This window comes from Rhopalosiphum padi, chromosome 3 (genome assembly GCF_020882245.1).
Source record: "Rhopalosiphum padi isolate XX-2018 chromosome 3, ASM2088224v1, whole genome shotgun sequence".
In the NCBI taxonomy this organism is placed as follows: domain Eukaryota; kingdom Metazoa; phylum Arthropoda; class Insecta; order Hemiptera; family Aphididae; genus Rhopalosiphum; species Rhopalosiphum padi.
The window spans coordinates 12,392,724-12,418,247 of record NC_083599.1 but is presented as its reverse complement, the minus strand read 5'-3'; the positions used below and the strand labels follow the sequence as shown (position 1 = coordinate 12,418,247).

The 25,524-nt window shown below is 25.6% G+C and overlaps 1 protein-coding gene across 1 annotated transcript; it reads right to left on the bottom strand.

Annotated features, from left to right (window-relative positions):
• Positions 1-793: 793 nt before the first annotated feature.
• Positions 794-15,439, bottom strand: LOC132926645 (neprilysin-2-like). The gene is made up of 12 exons (XM_060991018.1): positions 15,292-15,439; positions 10,518-10,617; positions 9,400-9,539; positions 8,313-8,429; positions 7,930-8,172; positions 7,639-7,844; positions 5,907-6,292; positions 5,011-5,310; positions 4,811-4,907; positions 4,538-4,709; positions 3,846-4,099; positions 794-1,296 (listed from the first exon to the last, which is right to left on the bottom strand). Exons 2-12 carry the CDS (start codon positions 10,541-10,543, stop codon positions 1,054-1,056), a joined length of 2,184 nt encoding a protein of 727 aa, XP_060847001.1. The 5' UTR covers positions 10,544-10,617; positions 15,292-15,439; the 3' UTR covers positions 794-1,053.
• Positions 15,440-25,524: the final 10,085 nt, after the last annotated feature.

Below are 25,524 nucleotides of genomic sequence, written 5' to 3'. Positions count from 1 at the left end.
TATAATAGTCTATATTCGAGAACAAATCTTTAGGTATTATTCAAATACTTTAAGCCAAGCTATTTTAAAAATTGGTTCGACAATAATATTAATATAAGATAGCTTTCTATATTGCAAATGAAAAACTAAATAGCAATCGTTGATGAAAATACGCCGAAAGAGTCAGTCCAAACAAAAAAAACATTCTACCGATTACAGGTAACACAGTATAATAAAACTTAACTTCGTAAATAATTGTAATGTTCACGGACGACTGAATATAAATAAAAATTGAAGTATCATCAACTTCAAAGGTTGTTATAAATTTTACATACCTAAATAATAGCCATATGGGTATGCTGATTTATGATTGCCACTTGTCAGTTCAAATAAAACAAATATTCGTGACAGCGTTAATGTATTTGACAGAAAATCAATCATTATAATGCATTGTAATTTAAGATAAAATACTTATGAGATATCTTTATTGTATATTTCTTTATATATGCAACTAACCGCTTTTAAGGTTACCACAGGATAATGAACTCAAATAAAAGAATAATGTTAGGTATAAATTATAAATGGTAAAATCATTATTTATTATACAGGTACCGTTTTTTCCCCGGTAGCAGTGGATGAGACTGAATTCCCCACTAGGTACTCTATTGCTGCCATTGTTTATTGGTAACATAAGTTTACAAAACACTCTTTGTGAGGAGTTTATGTGATTTTAACCTACTTAAAGTCTACGATTTTATTTGATTCAAGTGTGCAGTTTTTGGATTTGGCGCTAAGGTTTTTATTGTTACATCAATTTTTTCAGTGTGTTTAAAAATCATTTATTTTTTTTTTAAAAATGAACATTATATGTTATATTATAATTTTATTATGTTATGTTATTGTTCAATAATTTTTGGTACTCATAGTTACAATGTCGTACACTTTAAAAACAATTGAATAATTAAAATAATATGTTCATGGTCGGAGGGTGATCTCACCATACCTTACATATCTTGATCGGGTTCATTACGGAGTCTAGCGGACACTGAAAGTCGTTACTGAAGTCTTCCAGGTTTAATAATGAGCTGATAATCTGGTTGCGAGAGTCTGTGTCGAGATTTTTTCCATCTTTGAAGCATAACGTGTGATGGCGCTCACCCAGAACATCTGTTGTGGCGTGTACTCTTGAAGCCCGGGCAACCGCTGTTCAACGCCGTGTTGTTTGGTCCATGAGTTGTACGCATAATACGCCTCCTTGAGGCCACCATATAACATAACGATATCGTTCACAGTACTCGTGGCTTTATCTAAAAAGTCCTGTTCCGAAACGTATAATGTATATTGAATATTTACTGAATTTAGGGTTTGACATTTGGTTAAAAATCAGACAATATATATATATATATAGTATATATGTTACGCCGAATTTATAAAATTGCGATTCATGAAATCAGCAACGTTGTCACCGATTACGTGAAATCGGCAACTTAAAAAGCATAATACTGCCGATTGCGTGAAATCGGCAAGACCCTTCTTAAAAAATTATAAAACATAATTTAATTTAAATAAATGTATAAAACGCCAGAAATATAATAAAATCAAATTGTAATAATAAATAGTATATGTATATAAAAAGAGTTTAAAAGTTAAAAAAGTTATAATATGATAATAAATATGATTTCAATGATATTGGTGGGGCTGGGGAAATGTGTCTCCAGCCCCACCCTAAGTTTTTTATTTTTTCCATGATTTAGGACATGTACGTGCAATAAAAAGACCTCAATGACCAAGATAAAATGCTTGTAAGTTGTACGTAACATAGCATCTATCATCATAGGTAATAAAGATTACGGCGTGGTAATGCCGATCAGCACGCGTGCAATTATTGTTTATTTATAATCCACTATTTGTAATTATGTCATAATAATATGTTACCGAATTCATGCAATCGACAGAAAAAAATCTGCCCAATTCACGAAATCGGCAATCAAAATTTGCCGATTACGTGAATTTGGTAGCCAAATTGCCGATTTCACGTATTCGGCGACAACGTTGCTGATTTCATGAATTCGGCGTAACATATATATATTAAGCTTATTTTATTAAAATATATGATGTGTCTTTGTCTATTTGTGGCAGAAGAATAGGAATATTATCGGTATAAAATGAAGTATATGAATTAAAATAATGTTAAGAGTACGCTACACCCGCATGTGTTGTCTCTGTCTTACTAATGTACATCATAACAAATTTGCGTTCAGAAAAACACAATATTTTCTGATACCTATTAACTTTAATATTAAAGTAAATTTACCCATTATCAATTTGAAAGGTAAGAATACTATCTAAAAAATGTCATATGCTTCATTTGGTATAATCATTTTAAAGTTGTAATATTTTACATAGCAATAACCCACTTTAAAATGATAATATCAATAAAAGCATACGCCATGCCTAGGTACCTATTATTTTTACCTTTAAAATTGATAATAGGTAAATTTACTCTAATATCAAAGCACACATACCTAATATGATATGAAATAATATGGCGTACCTTTGGAAGTTTAAAAAAGTAATTAAACAGTACATTTTTGTTATCTTGTTTACTCATTATGAAGAATTTAATAAAATAATTCGATGTGTTTGTCACAAACTGGCGGACGACGGTATATATATAATATATTATTATAATAATATTTGTAATTTATATATAAATTGATGATAAAATATATAATAATGTTGTTGTCAATTGTCGCCAATCGTCGAGAAGTCGACCGGTACCGATAGCGGTCGTTGTCAATCAATAACAATCTATTATTAATCGCTATAATAATTTGCATATGCTATTATGATAAAGAACAGTCAATAGCACATATATAGATAATAATATATTTATGGTTAATAATAGTCAATTTAATAGATAGGAGTTTAGCCATTTATGACTGAAAACATTTATATATTTATTATTTATGTTGGTATTAAAAATAAATGTATACATTTATAAACTATCTAAGACATTTTGGGATGAGGGGGGGGGGGTCCAGACTTCTTGGACCCCCCTCAGATATGGCCTTGTCATTGCTATTCCACTGTGAAAAATACGTTATTAGGTTAGATTGTATAGGTATATGATGATCGATGCGGTGGTGGTTGAGATCTACGGGTGAGATGGTTTAAATACAGAATTGTCTACAAGTATGATGAAATTTGCGGAAATCGTAAATAAGTAAATAATTTAAAAATAAAATTTAGTTGACTTCATTACAACGACGATCAGATAACAATATGTTTTCAGCGTGGATACGATTTTAAATTATCTATTTATAAGTATTAAGGGATTGTGAAATGCCAAAGGACAAAATAAAATTAAAATTTTTGATAAAATAGGTACCTACCTATTGTAATAATGTGCTTTTATTTTATATAGCTACCTACATCCCTAAATCCTTAGATATTTGGAGATCCAGGTACCTATTTGAAGTTCAAGAAAAATAAAATTTCAAATGAACGATGTGGCGAATGTCGTTACTCGTTATTACTTGATCTCACGTTTAATCCAACATTTTAATGTATTTGTTGAAACGGATAATAATGCGGAAGTTTGTGCGGGCTACAATAGTATAGACAATAGACACACATATACCGTAAGCTATTAACCTCCCACTGTTCGGTTTGGTATATTTTTTTTCGCAGAACTAGGCAAGTCTTACACCTTCTCTGTTTTTGTCAACAGATATAGTTGTAAATATTTAATAGGTAGTGCGTGTTCTTTTTTTTTAACTCACAGATGACAAATTCAAACACGAAATTATTCCACGCAATAACATTGTCAATTATTTTTAAGAAACATATTGTATTACACACACCTTGGTTCTGAATTCCCTATCCATGTAAATATAATGTTGTTGGGCGATGCACCCCATTTTTTTTGAGTAGTTATTCTTTGTCACATTTGTCCACCATTGCACATTATTGTTACCATGCTTATCGTACCATTTGCCAAACTTCATAACATCACTGTTGACATCGATCCCAATTAACGATCCAATGGCACCGTAATTCATGTATTGAGGGCGATCGTTGGAGAAGAATGGGTCTTGAAAGATACCAGCGGGAACCACTATGCATTTAAATTCGTTTATATTCTAGTTGATAATTATAGTTGATTATTTGATATACTTATCTATTAAATTATAAAAGTACCTATATTATTTCAAATTTACAAATTATAAGTAGGTATAAGATTTTTATAAAACCTTTTTTGAAGTATTCGTGCGCGTAACTATAATTCAACGTATATTAAAAAAGAAAAAAAAAATTGCGTTTAATAATTTAATATTATAAATAATTGAATTTAATATCTGATACATTAAGTGTTGAGTTAAATAAATAGTTAGACATTGGGGACAGGTCTAGAAGATGTTTGATTTCTGCAGACGTTTTAAATTAATTATTTGTACACATGACTTTTATGTTTTAAATTTCAGTAATTACACTAAATGGTTTGATACTCAATAATAGGTATAGTGTATGTATATACTACTGCAATATTATTTACTTATAATGTTTTTAGATAAACTGTAACTCGTATGCTTAGACAAAAGATCACTGTAATTAATCCAATCTGATTTGTTAACAGGTTGTCTTAACTTAGAAAAAAAGTTGTCACTATAGAATTTATTCATTTTTAATACTGATGTATAATAGTCTGTGTTGTTATCAATTTCAATCTAAAAAAAAAAATAATAACATATAATTAGTAACCAAATATTTATAAGACAATTTTTAAATTATGTGGGTAATCATAATACTATAACGTATAATAAATTACATTTTCATAATATGCATTTAACTTGTTATCGTCCAATATTTCATCAGGATATGCAATGTGATGAAGCATCAATTTTGCTTTATCTATCGCGTTTTTTCTATAATGAAAAAAAAATAGAAATTATTAAGTTGTTATGATTATTTTTAACTTCGAAATATACATATTTATGCGTATATGATTTAAAAATTAAATTTTATTACTTTGTTTCATCGTCCATCCAATCAATTGTTGATAATATTTTGTACTTTTCCTCCCTGATGCCATTTGCAATTTCTGAAACGTTCTTTTTAGCGTTTTCGTCAATAAACCGTTTAACGTACATTGATGAAATAGCCCAGTCAAAATAAAGAACACTTGTATGCAAACATTCCTTCCATCTCTCTAATGAAGTTGTATCGCCTATTTTGATATAGTAATTCAACCTTTTCATTCTCAATTCTTCAGTCAGAAGTTTCACAGAACTCATGATAGCTCTCCAAAACACGTAATTTGCTTGGACCCTGACGACAAAATAAAATTAATATTGTAATGTTAAAGATATATCACCTACGATTTTCAGTGGGTTTATATAGAAAATTTGAATGGCATTTTGAAAAATATTAACTTATAATTAAAAAAAACGTAAAAAAATAATATTTTTGTACGTAATTACGAAAATTATATAGAAAACTAATTTCAAACATGTCGACGCTGGAAATCATCGAATATTCCTGTTTCTATTTTAAAACCGAATGAAGATAATATTTTGGAGAAAATGACACATTCCTTTATGGATATAATAATATTAAATATATGTACAATTATTTTACGAATAAAAATTGAGTTCATTCATACTTTTCATAAAAATCTGTAACTTGTTCATTATTTAAAAAAACAGATATATCATCACATTCTAAGAATGTATGCCTATAACCTTTTTCATTATATTAAAAGAAGTAATCATATTTTTCTTTTACAATAAAAATTTGAAAATATTACTTCCTTTTAATTACAACGATATATAACACGAACATGAAGAGAAAAAAAATTTAAAAATACATTTTTAATCTTCACGAACTTGACCTAAAGCCGTACCCATTATTTATAAGACATTTACCTTTTGGGCGTAATGCTGAGTAGGGTTTCGAGGTCCGACAAGTATTTCGGCGAGTCTACAGTTATAATATCATCTTCCTGTATGGTAAACGGATTTAACAGTTTGTTCAAGTACTCTTGCCATGGTATGCTCGGAAATTTTTGTTGTAGATCCGCAACTTTCATCCGGCTTTCTTTCGTAGTGTCGTCCAAATTCTCTTCCGATGACTGCGATATTTTGGCCAATTTTAACTCGAAAGCCAATGATTTTCCTAGCTCTGTTATGAGAGATTCCGATCGATTAGCGCCGAACAGCTCCGCAATGTCCACCATGTATTCGTAGTATGCAAGCACATTATTGTTCTTCACTATTTGCTCTCGACTAAATCCCAGTAAAGGTTTATCCAACTGAAATTTGTTTGAGTAAAAAAATTACCCAAATACACATTATTACGATTCTAGGTAACTTTGAATAGTCGAATATTAAAATTATTTAAAACTCGAGATGTGTAGGTATCCTTTGTAGGATTAGATTAACATCTAGTTTGCAGAACGAGGACATTTTATTGTACTGTAACCAATCACCAATCATAATATTATAAAGTATATAATATTACATTATTCTTTACATTATACTCGTTTAAACATTATTTTTACGAGTATAATATAAACAAGTCTAAGTTAATGGCAAAGCTTTAATTATATTAAAACCGTTGTTAAATTCGATGAGATTTAAACATTATTTGGTTTAGTTCAAATATATATTTATAAACTGTATGTATTATTAGTGGTTTTTAAATTAAAATTTTTTTTTTAAATTGACTTCATGTAAGTTTTGATTAGAAATGTTTAATATTATAACTTGCTTATGTTATAAATCTTATAACAATAAATAATCTATCATAACTCGTGATTTTATATTTTATATAATATGTATTATTAGACATAGGCGCAGACTTCGGTTTTAGCATAAACGCATAAGGATATAGGTAATCCAGTCCGTTTTCCAGATTTGTCATGAAATCAAGCCTATGATTTAATTTATTTTATTCTAGGTAGGTACCTATCAAAATATGTTGTTTTGATAAAGTTTATTTAATAAGATGAACTTTTCAGAAATCCAGATTTATTTTTATAATTGTTGAGGATAATATTAATATTATGATAATAATTACAATTTAAAATAATAGTTATCGGTAAATATATTATTGGAGTTGTATTTACAGTTATAATTTTATAATCAATTCTTGTATCTTATTATTATGTATATAATTTGAGTAAATACAACTTTACGGAGACAAAACCTACCGAGGCCCATAATTAAATAATTTATCGTATAATAATTAATCCGAAAATAGTTCAAAGCTTCAGGGACATCATATAATATATGTTGTCTTAGCTAATCCCGTGTGAACCTATAGTTAGGTTATGTTTCGGTTAAGTTATTCTACTTAATATAATTTTTGTATAATTGGTCATGAATTCAGACTTGTTTATATTATGTACCTATATTGAACATAATATATACAGCAATATACACATAATATATTTGTATGTAACATGTATATTATAGTGCAGGTATAAAGACAAATGTCCGTAGATATAATGTATTTTTTTTAAAAAACAATGTACCTATATAATGTACATATTTATCTGGCCGTACTTAGTGACCGTTTACTTATTATTCACATAGTGATAATAATTGTTTTTGTTTTATGCTAAATAACCACATTGTACTGTATAGATCAGCTTACAAATATAGTTCTAGTCGTATCGTTTATAAACGAAGTGCTGATGTCGATGATGTGTCTTATGGTTAAGCCCGCCATTCTAAACTTGTAAACGCTTTCCGTCCACGTGAACCCCGTGTCGTTCCAATTATTGCCTTCCAGCACTGGCCATCCGCCGAATCCTTTCAACATTTCCTTGATCCGGCTCAATCCTTGTTTTTCGATATTTTCTTTTTTTTACATAAAGATTTTAGCGTTTTTATGATAATATATAATATATATTATTATAATTAATATAATTTGAGATATTTATACCTGTGTCCATGCAAGATTTATACAGTAATTTCGCCATTTTAAACGGTTTTTGTTCATCCGGTTGAATGGGTTCGTCGACGATCATTCGTACCTTGTTCAATACACTATATTTCATCTCATCAAACTGCGTATAATATTCGTCATGGACTACATTATCGTATTTCATATAATTACCACATGCAAACTGATAGAAATCATCACACGGATCTACTGATTGATCCATATATTGAATTATGGAATCCGCTAAAATGTTGATAAATTTTAATATTACTTAACGCACACAGAAATATATTTACCCATTAAACGATAAAATATTTTATTAAATTTCTTATAAATCAGTAATTTATTATTAATCGAGTCGTATACCAATAAATTATGCTTACCAGCTATCACACAACCGGGAGTGAGACAAATGGTGTTATCTTTTTCGTTTTCTCTATACTCGAACACACTTCTTGATTTGCGAATTGAACTATTATTTTTGGTTAATTTATGACTGTCTGTGGATGTACAGAATCGGTTAAAAATATTATAACGATATAATCGAGTATTTATTATAATGCGTCCTATAATTATTATAGCAAACAACTTGCGCTTTTTGGTATTCCTAATTTTTCTCGGTTCTATTGTTAAGTATGCTGATGCGCAAATGAAACAAATCCTAAAATTCAAGCAATGAGCAATGCACTACTGCCTTACAACATATAGTCAAAATGAACAATAGCGATTCACGAACGATGTACGGCCGTAAAATATAACAATTAAAAAATTAGCTAGCTTAAAAATTAAAATATCATGAAAATACACATCAGAAAAAACATATAATCTTCTTATCTTAAGGTTTGATATTATATCGATTCACCTTATTATTATAGGTTGGTAAAAATTGGAATTATTAAAAACAAAATATAATATGCTATGTTCTATGAACATAAGACAGAGACAACATAACACACAGATGTCGCGTGTCGCGTCCTTTTAATGAATAACGACATTAAATAAAAGTTGTAACTTATATCAGTTATGACTTGGGAATTGGTCACTTACAATAAGAGTACCTATATAACATTTATAAATATGAAATTTAGACGAGTGCACATTGGACTACAGTAATATGACGTTCTGTGATCAGTGACAGGAATAATGAATAATACTAATACTACTACTAATAATAATAATCATTAATATAATATTTGTATTTAAAAAAACATATCAACGACATGCAAGTTTGCAACTATGCAAGTAGTTATTACCATTACAAATATTCATGAATAATATGATTTTTTATACATATTGAAGCATTTGAAGTTGATAAAATTGGTAACATCTGTTTATGATTGTAAAAATCAGTGGTTTTTTTTGGTGTACACTATTAGTGTTGTATACTTAATTTATCACCACTACCGATTGCTCTCGTAATTTTATTACATGGTTTTATTAATATTAAACATAAATTGTATTTCATTTTACCAGCATTAATGCAGCTGTTCGAGACGTTCAAGTACATAGTTAGAGTTAGGACCAGGAGCGTGGACGCCAATACCATTCCGCCGGCGAAGATGATCAGATTCCGTTCCGCGTTCGTCCTTCTCTTCCACCATGTCGGTTTTCTGAAACGAAGCAAAAACTAATTATTCTGAAGTAATAAAATATAAAAATGTAAGTTATACGCAATCGACTGCTGTCAAACATGTCAATATTTATCATATTATAATATTGCAATGTTATGTTTTAATTGCCGATTATCGTTATTTGTTGCTGATATTAAAATTACATTACAATTATTCAGTTTAATACTTTTAATTATTTGTAAGTATTAATATAATTATTTGCTCTTTACATTTTTCTATACAATGTTGAATGTATCATTAAAAAATAAAAATGTGCTTTGTAATACGAAATATATTGTTGGCCATAAATTTAACGTGATCGTCAAATGATTAAAATTTTAAGTTAAATTAATTAATTTGTATAATTGCAAAGTTTTTAATCCGTTAAAAAACCATAAAAACTTATATTCGTCATAACAAAATTTGACCAAAAATCTAAACGTACGCTCTAAAAAAAATCGTGTAATTGAGAAATATGTCATTAATATTAAATCATGCAAAAATGATCGTAAACATTTTTAGTAACTATAGCTTATTACAGTTATTACCTTTAAATAAGTCTTAAGAACAAAATAATAATAATAATAATAATAACATATAATTGCAACACTGTATAGTTTTAATAAAGATATAAACGGTGATTATTTATCATTAAACACTCATTATTTCAAAAAGTATACAGTTTTTTAAACTTTTTGCAAAAATGTCATGGTTTTCTAAAATTATTTATAACATTTTTATTTTTTTCACTCTTATATATTTTAATAGTGAAATCACTATCGACTTTTGATTTTCAAATCAACCTATACGAGTATTTAAAATGTCATAAAATAGGTAGTAGGGCTATTTTTTTATGAATTTTGAAATTTTTGAAATAATGAGTGTTTAATAATAAAAGAATCACCCTGTATATGTTATATACTATCCAGTACCTACTTATAGGTACAAAACTATTAATTATACACATTTTATATTTACTTGATCACTATGGATGGATTAGTCATTTTGAGAGCTGCCGGTATAAAATATTATAATATAATAAACTTGTTGTAGAAAACGGTCGATGGATTTTCGCTACCTAATAATAATAATATATAACGTTTATAAAATATTTAATATTTATAACAGGCAGTAGTGCAAAATATCTTATTGTTATGTCCCATAGTATGTGTTGCTTTTTGGCGAGTGTGCAAGTGATTGGGTGTTTGTTGACAAACAATTATTTATTATACCTTTACTCTAATAAATTATTCTCTATATAAATTATTATTATATTTTTATTACATTTTAAGCTTTTGAACTGTAAACATTTTTTATTCACAATTATTGAAAACATTCATCGTTCCTCTCAGCAGGGGCGGCTTCTAGGGTGGGGGCATAGGGGCTATGCCCCCCCAAGACATCTTACTCTTTATCTTCTCAAATATTTTCATTGATTTGATTATGTGTAATTTGTATAATATTAATGTAAAAAATATTGCCCCCTCCTCCCACAGGAAAAGAACTAAAGCCGCCTCTGCTACTTAGTATCCAAAAAAAATGCGCATATCTGTTACTTTATCTAATTTCATGAAAATTTTAGTTTATATCGCTAAATAAATGTTTTCAAAAAATTGCATTAATTAAATTATTAGTATTTATTAATCATAGTACATATTATGTTATGCTATTACTATTGTAGTAACTATTATATTACATTGTTATAATCTTTAAATCAATACCAAATTATGTAAGAAAAGTGCGAATAGGTTATACCAAAAACCTATAGGCAATAGCTTAAAATTAATCTTATTATTTTGAAAATCTTATTGTTTACACAAATATTATATTATTTGTATAAATAATAAAGTTTTAAGTCCCAACAAATAATAGATTTGAATCACAATAAAATGTATATAACTATATCGTTATTATTGTTTGGTTAAATTTAAATTTTAAACTTTCTAAAAAAAAATTTTTTTTATATTTTTTTTTTTATGGTCAGGTGTCAGTGGATGAGACTTATGAGGTATCTTTAACTTATAAAAGTCAAAGTGCTGACTTATTTACAGATTTAATATTGTTGTGCCAAATTTAAATCTTTATCCGACTCGGGAAACAAAAAATAAATTTTGAAAATGATTACGCAATTATTAATTTTGAATCAACTTAAGAATGCATATTAAGAGCGATTTAATTAAATTAAAAATATGTAGGTATTTACAAATTTCTCGAAATCATAAACAAGTTTTTTGTGAATATTTGTGTACAAATGTACAATAAGCTTTTTTATCAATTAATATTATTGAAACGTATAATAAAATTTAAAAGAATATTACATTTACATTTTACATACCTATAACAGCTGTAGATCTAAAGTTAACTCAAACCATCGAAGCACGTGACTAATACGAAATGTACGAATTGTACTATTTAATCAAAAATAAACCGAATTGTGGATATATCTGACAACCAATCAATTTGGACTTAAAAAAAATACATGCAAATGCATAGAAATCCTAGTCTTATAGTTATAACTTATAAGTATTGTTGTTATGCATAGATATAATAATAATATATTATATTATCATTTATTATCAAATAATATGTGATTGTAATTAATTAAATCACATTTTAGCAGACTGTCAATTTTTACATATATATTAGGTTGTAGGACTCTTTGTACGGTCACCCAGAAAAAATGAAAACTGCGGACAGTTTGTACTATTTTAGGTAAAAAAAAATGTTGAGACATGAAATGTTAGACATAATTTGTTATTACAAAACACAGGTAGTTAACAATGTTAACATACGTAAATAAAAATAATAATCAGGGCTAGGATTTGTATGCAATAAAAAATTGTAAAATATGCATTTTATTTACCAAAATATGCAAAAATATGCATTTAAATTGCTATAAGATAAACATAAAAATATAGTTACAAAAAAAATATTTATTTATTGAAATACATCAGTGATTGGCTGCTTTGGTCTTAATATAATATAATTGAGAAATAAAATTTATAATTCACATTCAATAGTGGAAATATTTTTAATTTTATGTTTGAAAAATTGGAAAATTCATGTTTGACAATACCAAGTTTTAAACTTTAATCAGCAAAGCTAGAATTAAATGCGAAATATTAATATTAAATTATAAATATTAATTACGAAATATACTAAAAAACATGCATTTTTCGCAATAATATTCATTTTATCCAAAATATGCAAAAACATGCAAAATAAAAACACCATTATTTACATACAGTACAAAACGTCCGTAATCGAATTTTACCAATTTATTATCACCGTACAAAGTGTACGCGATATACAACTCAAACAATAGATAGTACAAACTGTCCGTTTACCATATATTATTATAGGTAGTGCAAGTATATTTTCAGTATGATAATATATAAGTTCTATTTTAGAATCTGAGCTAGATAAAAACTTTTTGTGGGGTTAAAAGTGTGAGAATTGAATACAAGATCCCACACACATTTTTAAAGCTGCATAAAAATATATAGACACAATTTTTTTTTTACATGCATTTGAAGTTCAAACTAACATTAGTCCAAATTACAAAAATATACAAATTATTTGGAAGTATTTTTTACTTTAAAAATCATTAATTTTTATAGTTAAAGTTTTAAAATTTAATACAATGTTGCTCATAAGTTATTCTTACGAGAATAAACTGTTATATTAATAATGTTAAATTATTCATTAAATGATTCTTAACATAAATATTCCGATTAAACTTAAGTCAAATGTAAATTTATAATTTAAAATGATAATTTACACAATCCTAATGGTTGTACAATAAAAAGAGTATCTAGGGTGAGATACATAGGCCTAATATTTGACCAAAAAATGAAATGGCAACTCTACATAAACCACGTGACAATGCGCCTAAGAACATTATAAGTACAAAATATATTGTTTGAGGAAAATAATTTCACTAGATATTATGCGTATCGTGTATTTATCTCTTTATCAGGCTATATTTCAGTATGGTATAATTGCTGGAGTGGTACCTATGAAAATGCTATTAAACCTTTAACTATCCAACAAAATAAAATCGTTCGTATGTGTCTTGACAAAAACACGTTAGTCGGATCAACTAAACTAAATTATAAACATTTTGGCGTTCTACTTATTAATTTACTTTATACAAACAATTTGCAATTCTGTTTATTGTTAAAAAGATTCCCATAAATAAAAAAATATATTCAAAACGTAACAGAACATATAACATCTCAATAAATTACACTAATAAAAATATTGAACAAAGTTTCGTTGACTACTTGGGACCTACTTTTTTTAACTCAATGCCTTTCATATTATTATATATAAAAAAAAACTTTAAGATGTAATATTAAATCAAATCACAAAATAATTATTTCTATTTGGCTTATACAAGAAATATAATTAATGTATATTTAATATATAACAATCCTATGTTTCAGTTAATAAATGTATTCTAATTTGTTACTTAAGTATTTCCTATTTTTATTTATAATATCTTTTTTCTTTACACCGTTATATTATACAATGTTTAATTAATTTTTAATAATCAATATGCTATTGTAATATATGTAATTTAAGTTTGTATTAACACAAGCTCTGCTTAAATGTAGTAGGTATAACAATTTTTTTTGTTTTAATTCAATAAAAAAAAGGTGTAAAATAGGTAATCGCTCTGATGTATAGTAGAGGAGGAGTGTACTTCGGTATTGAAGAATAACTCACTGTAATGTATGAGTTAAGTTTAAATTGAATGATAAATTATTGTAAACGAAAAATGATTCTGAGCGAAAACTATCTCTCAGGTTACCTATATTACGAAGAATATTTTATGATATTATATTAAATTGCTATTAAAGTAATTAATTTTACTATTATAGTAATACGGTATAAATTGAATTAATTTTTTTGCATCCATTATATTGATAATATTAAATTATTACATAAGTAGAAATACATTTATTATTTATATTATTTACCTAATATGTATATTATTCAATATTGTCATTCACTTTTAAACCAATACCGTTTCTAATGTATTAATTTATGTATCAAAATGTAGAGCACATACGTTATTTGTATATGTATAGATTATTTTTTGCTTTAAAAGAATATTTAAACATGAATTATAGAAAAATATAATAAATTATGTTTTATATGATTTGTTTGATGAAACAAATGGGGAAAAAAAACAATATATTTAAAATTTAACATAATAATAAAGATATTATCGTTGATTTTTTTGTTTGCATATTCTGTGCCATTATACTTGTATTATATCGATGAACGGTAAATAATATTGATTGTAAAGCATAATGTTATACAAGGTTGGTAATAAAAAACTATTTATCTGTTCAATAAAAAAAATGAATATATTTCAGTGTGTTTTTAAAATTTTAGATTCTGAACGGACGAAATGTATGTGACGAATGTATTGATTTTTTAATGACGAGGGTGGTTTATGGGGGCAGCAAATTTATGAGGTCAAAACCCCAAAAGTGGAAAAATATGTAAAAATTATCAGTTGTGAATATAGAACGGTGCGCACTAAGATGAGTGATTATTTAAATCATAATAATAAAAAAAAAAAACATTCATTTAAAAACTTTACCATAATTCGTGTAAAAGTATATTATAGTATTGTAGCTCCCGGGAAAAGGATTAGCACAAAAATACGTTTCATAGTTAATTAATATTCTTGAAATGCAAAAATAAAAATATAAAAAAAAAATATAATATTACATACCTAAAAAGTATAGAGTAGTCGATTTAAGTCAATCCGCCGAAGTACACGACTTTCATGACGATCGCAAAATGCACTACACTATTTGAAATACATCCGCATGGCATTATATATAATATTAGGCACTATACGATAAAGCACGCAAAACATTTCGCTGATTACACTGTAACTCGTGATTATTTAGCATACGTCTCAGTCCTTGCTGACACGATAAGATCAAATGCTGATTTCAAAACGTTGGTTGCACTGTTATTAATTATGTTTTGCGCAGGTAATTAAAAGAAAATATACTATACACCTACATTGAAGAGGACGTCTCAGCCACACGTGTGTTGTCGTCTCCGTCCTACACACGTACGGCATAGTAAATTTTCGTTCGCCGGTTTCAATGGTGTGATTTTAGTTTTAATATTTGAGCGGGTTGACCTATTTTTAAACTTTTAGGTAAGAACATTATCTGTGTTCTCTCGTTGGCTTTTTACGATGTTTTAATTTTTAGATGAGTTATGAGCATGAAATTGTTAAATATTTGAAAATGCTCATGAATCGCTTAAGAATTGAAATATCGTAAGAAGCCAACGAGAAAACACAGATAATGTTCTTAACTAAAAGTTTGATAATAGGTCAATTCACTCTAATATTAAAACTAAAAGCACACTATTGAAACTGGTGAACGAAAATTTACTATGTCGTACTACGTGTGTAAGACGGAGACAACACATGCGGGTGAGACGCCCTCTAAAGTTCAAATTTTATCATAACAAACTTGTGATCGCAGAATTTTTTTTATATCCAATTACGAAAACTTATATAAACTATTTTATGATTGTTTTTTTTTTTTTTACTTTATGAAATATTCAATGTTTATAGCTAATGTTTGAAATTTAATTCAATTTCCATCTTAAATGTTCACACGTGATACGCATGAACAACAATTTTAGTTAATTAGTTGTAATTAAAATTTATTTTCATTTTTTTTGTTTTATGATTTTTTGATGATTGAATTTTAGAGTCAAAACTTTATTTGAATATATGGACATGAATTCAATTACAATTTTTAAAACAACGTGTACAGAAAATACAAACAAATTAACGTACAAAAATATAAAAATATTAGGTATCGTACATTTTTCATAAACAAATGTTAATGTAAAAATTAATGTAAAAAAATGTTGATACAATAAATTATTATTAAAAATAATATTCACACCGTTCTACGGTAAGTCGGCATTAACTCAACAATTAATAACAATAATAGGTATATGATATAAATATATTATACTACATTGTAATAATTTAATATTATTATAATTATAAGTGCAATTTTTTTCGGCTAAAATGTATTTATTCTATATCGTATTACTAATAAATTATTAGTAATACGATATAGAAAGCCAAAAATACCTTTAAAAAATCCATTTTACCACAAAAATGACCTTAAAATTACGTATATTTTTTTAATTAATTTTTAATTTATAAATAAGCTATAATCATTATTTATTATTTTATTAAAAAAAAAAAAAAACCGAAAATTTGAAATGATGACTTGATGCTGACACGCTTACGTTTTGGCTGTTTTAGGGAAATATTATTCATTCTAAACATACCAAAATATAGATTAAAATGTATGTAAAATTAAAACTCTAAGAGCCTATTGTACTTACTAAATTTTGAGCATTGCATTGAACAATAATATATTGTTTAATATTAATATGTTCAAACTCCAAAGATCTTCTATTTATCGTATATTAAACAAATATGCATTAAAAACCAATAAAATGACCCAATAATGCTAAAAATGCAAAATGCAATTTGTAGCTTTGAAACCCTCGTTACATGAAATGAATTATGTACTTAGAAAGCATTGTGTAAGATCAACCAAAAAAATATGCACTTTGCATTGAAATCCGGGCATTACTAATAATATATAATAAGTTACCGTAATAGCGAGTATATATATTTAGCACTATTACTGGACTGGACTGTATAGTTAGTAGTGATCAAAATATCGTGTACAATTATAAATTTTTACAGAAAATAATGTAAAACAATTGTAAAAGTAAAGGTACAATGTATACTATATACATTATACAGTAATAATTTATTACTAATAAATAATAATACAATAATTGCATATTCATAGAATATGATATGATGAATGTATATTATTATGGATAATGGATATTAAACAAAACAGTTATAAGGGTAGTATTATGATACAAGAAAAGTATAAATAATTTATTTAGTAACCTATAATATGTTATATTATGTTTGTCCTTGTTTTTTTTAGTTAATACCTATTATGAATTAATAGTTATAATTATATTTTTCTATAACAAAAAAAGGTGGTCACGAGGGTACCACTCGGCTAAGTTACCTACTGTGGGTGTCGAGTGAATTACTGTGATGGATGTGTTAAATTTGAATTTAATTTTATATAATTATATCTACAAAAACAATTCTGAACGGAGACAGTTTGTCAACCTATATTACCAAGTATGTTTCATGATATGTTTTTTGATATTGCTATCAACGTAATTTATTTTACATAATAGTATTACACTCAGTTGAATTATTTTTTGCGAAAACATTGTATTTTAAAATTTCATTGTAGGTTTATAAAATATACTAATTATATGCTTCTCAATAAATAATGTTTTTGAAATATAAAAAAAAATAATGAATGTCACTATACATAGTTTAACCATGTAATTTTGTGTATTATTAAAACATAAAATGTCTATATAAAAAAATGATAATTATCTATTTTTCATATTTTTTGGTTTTACAAAATTTTCAAATTCAAAGGCTTATTAAAATGAACTGTGCATAATATGTACGAGTATTTAAAATATTTTTTACAAAACTTGCTATAAAACATTTTATGTGAGATTTTTTATTACATTTCTAAACTTTTTGATCAAAAAAATGTTTTTAATAACATTTATAAAAATTAAATTAAAACAATTCAAATCTCAGAATCGTCAGATCTAGATTCCAGTTTGTTCTTTAAAGAAATCAAAATGAAAAAATGTCAGTAACTTTTACAATAACCAAAAAAATACAAAAACAGAATAAAGGAAAAACTAGAATTTTTGCGCAAATCCAGTTTTTGACAAAATCGGTTTTCTTTTGTGCAACTAAAATAATGGAAAACGAATAATCAATAGATACTTTAAGTTTTCACCAAATATTTATATGATTAATTTTTAAACATCATGCTTCATGCTGTATAATTTAAAAAATATTTCGACTCAATATCTAAATCGTTAAATTAAGATATTAACATACGATTTTGTACTATTACATTAATAAATTGATGGCATGAATTTGTATTATAATACTCCAATATTATATAATCATTATAATATATGTTATTATAGTAATATTATATTATGATGTTTGAGATAATGATATATTCTGATGTATATTATTCACTTATACAATAACTACTAACAATTAATTAACGTTTTATATTTACTTTGCCAAGGTCAGTTGATTGTTTATTAAGAACTGACGATGACGATTAATTTATATATTGCGATATCTTATAGACTAGCTGTAGTACGTGGTCTCCGCTATCTATCTGTAACAAATAATATACTAATAATATATGTTTAAAAATATAATATTTGATTCCGCAGATTCTGAGTCATATACAAGTATTTTGTTCACCAATACTAATAAATCTAATAACAATTTTGTGTACCTACATGCTACAGCCGATAGGTGATAGGTTATTGAATGTTGGACGACTAACAATAATTTTTTTATTATACGCATTTGAAGTTAGAATTTGAACGAAATTACCTATTTAAAGATAAATAACGATGTTAATTATTTTGTTTTAATTTAAAACCACTATTGTGAGAATCAATTTTTTCGTATATTATATTATTATGTATTTTACTACATAAAAATATTAAAATAAATATAAAAAAAAAAAATAATGTTATTATATTAATATATTTTTTAAATATTAAAATATTTTATGACATTTTTAATTTATTTAAGATATTTACTATTTATATTATGAACTTATTTTTACTGGTTTACGGTATTTACAGAAAGATTTTATTACATGTTTTATTTTATCAGTTTATATAATATGGTAAAAATATATATTAATTATAATGTATAATAATACTAATAAAAAATAAATATATTATTTTTGGATAAAATTATATCAATTTACCGTAGTATTAAAAGTAAAATAAATTATTTTAATAGTTACGTAGGTATACATAAAAAAACCATATGAAACATATGAACTATGCATAATATATTATATTTAAAATATTTTTAACAAAGCTTGCTATAAAAAAATTTATGTTAGATTTTTTATTAAATTTCTAAACTTTTTATCAAAATAATGTTTATTAACATTTATAAAAATTAAATTAAAAAATTCAAATCTCAAATGTCTACAAATACCCCAAAAAGATTCAAAATATTCTGAAAATCTTATCATTTAATAAAAAATTATTATTTAAATATTTCGTAAAAATAATTTCAAGTATCTATCGTTATTTTTTTTTTTAAATAGTTATTTTAGGAATGAATTTGAACTTCAAATATTTATAAAAAGTAAATTTATATATATATATAGATTTAGATAAAAAAATAAAGAAACTTGTATACAATTTTGAAATCTTAGATATTATAAAATATTGAAGATTTTTTTATATGAATTACTAACTACAAAATAATTTGCTTATTTTCAAAATTTTTACGAATTTCCTCGAGATTATATATTTAAACGCTTAAAAAAAAATATTGTGAGCATAGATTTCCAATATTTTTGAGAAATTGAGAACTTATAACAAATGATTTGTATTAGATTTTAAAGCACTTCTATCTTGTGAATAATTTTTAATCAATGTTTTTGAAATAAAAATCGAATATTTCTCATGCCTTTATAATAGTTCCAATAGAGTCAAAACATTTTAAAAATTTTACAATATATTTAGTTTAATAATAATATAAACATTTGATGAAAATTTAATGTATTTATGAATATATTATTTTAAATTAAAACAAAAAAAGCATAATCGAATTTGTTGAAAACTGGTTTTGCGTAAAAATTCCAGTTTTTCCTTAGTTTTGTTTGTTTTTCTAAATTATTTTCAAAATTATTAGGAATTTTGAATTTTGACTTGTTCAAAGTACAAACTAGAAACAATTTTCTATTCAAAACGTTATCAACGTTTATCGTGTACACTAACAACTAGAACTTAAAACTTTTACGTACTCCTACTCGTATATTACGAAATATTCAAAATACGTAGATTAAATATTTATAGATAATAATTATATATACCTAAATGTATGATGAATATATTCAATCTGTTTTATGGTGAATTGATATTGACTCAAGAATCAATAACAATAATAAAATACAATATAAATATATATTGTTGTAATAATTAAATAACCGTAATATTTATAAACACAATATTTGAGTTTTATTTAAGAAATATATTTTGGTCTGGAATATATACAGTTATAAACGTATATACTGCAGTCATTGAAAAAAACATTTTCAAACATTATATTCTTAATAATTATTGAGTATAATATAAATGTTGGCACTTAAAATTAAAGTGAAAGTTTAACTTTATTATAGTATTTATATATTTCATAGGTATCGCCATGTTTATTATTATGGAATAGCTTGCGCTTATACTAGTTGCTAATTTACTATATCTACATATTATAAACTTATAGGCCCTAGACTGGGTTGAGCGGTAATGAATGGCATGCTTCAAAGTTTAGTAACTTAGTACCATTTGTAAATTGTAATCAGTTAAAATATTTCTTGTGAGATCAAAAAAAAAAAAAAAAAATCGTTAGGTACTATTATCTTTAATGTAGGTAACTTTCAATAAAATACACGTGTATCAAGGTTAAATACTTAAATAGGTAATAGGTTATAGCTAGATATAATATCATAATGTGATTTTTCATAAACACATTATTATTTTTATTATAATAATTAAAATTGAAATTACATTAATTGTTTTTGTTCAATACATAACTTATAATATCTGAATCTATATTAGTACTATATTATATAATAAGCGATAAACGAATTATTTATTTCATATTCACCTACAGCACCATTATATCACATGAGAATCATTTTGATATTTTATGACTGCCGCTTGCTCAGCAGTAAAATTCTTGATTATTAATTAAAAAACAACAACAATAAGACGGAGTTATTAAAAGGCGTCGGAATAATTTATTAATTTTGTACGTAGGTTATATGCGTAGTGTTATATCGCATTGCAGTCTTATTGTTTATCAAGAAAAATGCTAATTGTGATGTTTTCGCAAATTATCGACAGTAATGTAAACAAAGTTAATTAGCTTAGTTAACTTAATGTCAGCATTGACGGGATTTATTTTTCCAAATTCTGCTGTACATATTATATCAAGAGATTAAATACATAATATTAAATTGACTCGTTCTTGTACAATAGTCATGTTTAAAGTTAAATCTTTGTATATCTTAGAAAAAAAAACATATATTACACAATAGATGTATGTTACGCATATAATTGTTTTAAATTTAATAAATTGCATTCTCTGTATTATAACAATAATGCAGTTCTCGTAGTATACAGTTTTTAAAGGGTATTTTAATTTAAAAATGTATGGTGATATTATAGTTATATTATACTGTAAGTATTGTCCAAGTCCTAATACCGTATGAATATTAGATAGATTGAGTTATGAAAAGTATTATCAGCGTTGTGGGTTGAAAGTATGTCTAAGGGGTTTAAATATTTATTTAATAATAATCTGATCTGATCAGTAGTATAATTATTAATATGATGTTGCCATTTAAAGTTAGCATCAATAGTAATACTTAGATATTTTACTATTTAAACTGAAAAATAGAAGTGTAGGTAATTACACTTATGGCAATTTCTTATAGCGGTCATTGTATTTATATTATTCATTGCAATTTTTTTTTTGGTAAGCCTTAATAAGGTGGTTGTTTTAAAGAATGATAATTTATTTATACTTATAAGTTCACAAAGCGAGTTTTGGTTAAATTTAACTCAAAAAGTTTATTATCAAACCATGTTTCCATGTTTTAATGATAGGTACTTAATATACATTATACATGATTACATGAGTAGATTTATTATGTACATGATTTTTATTTAAATCATTAATAATAATTAATATATTATTATCATAAAAACAGAAAATTAAAAACTAATACACAATAAAAGAAGAGACCCAATACAATACCTACTTGTGGTATCTCGTGACTTGAAATTAGATAATCACCTACCATTTACCGACTCTTACTTGTTGATTACCATTTTCTAAAAAAATAGCACAATAATATATTATTTGCATTTCCCTCAATATCTACCTTATTTTTTAAGTTTGACATGCAATATTGAATGGTCTATGGAATCAAAGGCTTTTTTAACATATCTAAAGCAAAATTCTTATAACTGCTTATTTCAATTGTCGTATACTGTAGACGGTTATTGCAAGTATAATATTATTATTTGATGTAGATGCAAAATAGGTGGGAATATATTAATTTTAAGATAGGTCAGGCCGGTGAAGCAAAATGTGCCGAGGCAACAACAGATTTTGCTTTATAATAAGACCGCCGTCGCACGCGCAGGCATGAGCCCCGGTTGTCGCTGAGTGATTCGGCGAGGACGTAGGCGCGACGATCGTGCATTTAAAGTGTTTTTGAATTAGTGTAAATTTTACGTCTGTTTTACGCCCGAGTAAAAGTGTTTCCGACTAATAAACCCAAGTCTGAGTTTTTATTTCAGTCGTTTTTACGTTCTTATCTTTGATAGGAACAGCGCCGAGATATACGTACTATTATGTGTCAATGAAGTTTTAATAAAACTGAATAGTGCCAAGGTATATGACATATACCTATAGATTACATTGTAATCTTTGAGCCATTCCAGCCGATTAGGAACGAACGTAAACATTGACAAGCGCATACCATTGTACAACAGTTAACGAGTTAACAGTGCCATTCTAAATTATTTTAGAGAATGGCAATAGCTAGTAGGTGCGAAGGTAACGCGCATGGCAGTAGATTTAATTGTGTGTCACCTGTAGGGTGATATCACACTATCTAATTTATCATAAATATAACTAATTGCCGTTATTAGAGCTTTATTTTTCCTGTTTAAATTTATATAATATAATTATATCTCCACAGATGTATGGGATTAAAGTGTGCGGTAATTATTTAAAAACAAATTATCTAAGTTATTAATTTAATTAATATATTTATTATCATAAGAATTCGAGAAATCTAATGAACAATATAGTGATTTATATTTCCACAACATTTAGTGTAGACTATAATTAAATTTTTGATATAAACAATAATTCCATCAAATAAATTTAATGGGCGATAGTAATAATTGTTACAATTATAACCTTGTACCTTTACCAAAGTTCCCTCTATAATTAACTAGTACCTAGCCATGTTTCAGATAACATAAAATTCAATATATTCTGAACTTTAAACCACTAATTATTCATTCAAATGTTTTCTGATTGAAATGAAATTATTCATTAAAATGTTTTCTGATTGAAATGATTGAATGTTCATTGAAAAGAAAGTAATGCCATTACCTTTTGTGTTTAAGATGTTGAATTCATATACTATAATCGTTTTTTGTAGTTTGAATTTTCATAATAATTACATACAACATTTTAATTTTAATTGTCTAAGACTCTAAGTGAATCATTTTAAACTATCCTTAAATATACATATTCTATTTAAACATTACTTCAGTATTAATAATGATAAAAAAAAAATGAATAAACAAATACTATAGTATTACTAAGCTAAAGTGCGTTAATTCGTTTTTCGTCTGTATTAAGTTTTTTAATGAATTTGCATGGTTTGCTATAATAATAATAGTTTATATTATATTGACCATCTGAAGGTACATTTACATACAAAAAATTATAAATAAAATGACCCAACGCGATTTTGTATTCCGAGAACTTTTCCTCCGTCCACCTGCTTGTTATATTAAGCAAACACCAACAGAATTAAATCAGATAAATTTGTAAACATTTGCTTTAAATATTTATTTTGCCAACTAGAAAAACTTTTTTTTATATATAGTTAACGGCGGATAAATATTTTATCACTAACAGTTAATGAATTATTATTTTTATACCGTTATATTTTATTGAGTTTTTTTTTAAATTATAAAGTTGTTACATATTACATTATTTAACTACCTATTATTTTACCATCGTTATTCTTATATAATCTATAAAAATCGGAAATATCTCCATTTTTGTTACCCATGTATATGTATTAGCAACGGATGTAGATAATTCAATTATTTTAATTTATTATTAAAATGTAATCATAGTCGACTAAAATGCTGTAAGTACTATTTAAAAAATAGATTTTAAAAAGATAAATTTGATCATTGACACTTAATATTCCTCGTATAAAATGTTATATGATTTTCCTTTAATTTGTTTTAAAATAAATACATATTAATAATTATATTAAATAAAAATGATAATAAATCAGCTATAAATAAATATTTAAATATTAATTTTATTATTTCAGGTTAATGGTCTCAAAAGATTAGCAAAAAAATCTTTAACTTCTACAGTACGACAAATGATGAGAACTATTTTTGATGATGAATTTTTACAAATATTTAGTTATGTTGGTCAGAAGAAAAATAAAAATATTTTCTTCATTAGCTTCATGTGCTATTATATTTGGTAATAATATATATATTTTAATTAGATCTTATTATCTGAAGTTATATAATATTTTTTCAAAAGTGGTCATATTAATGAAAATAATTAACTCAAGTTAAGATGTTAAAAATAATAGTAGTTAACAAATCTTAAATTTTTCTTGTAATCTACTTTTTTTTTAAATTAGCATTCGGATTTTATAAAATGTGATTGCGTTCTTCTTAATTTCCTAAATTATAATAAACAATTTTATCATAATGTACAGTCTGTCAATTTGTGTACTAATTTAGCTAAACATGATTATTAAATATTCAAACCACACAACATCTCAATCAATAATTTAAGAAATATTAATTTATTTATATGTTTGTAACTTTCCTTTTAAAATAGACTACTGGTCCCAAATATACTTGATATGTATTTACCATATAGCATGTAGCTATAACTTAAAATAAAAATAAGTGAAAATTTAAAACAACTAAAACCTGAATG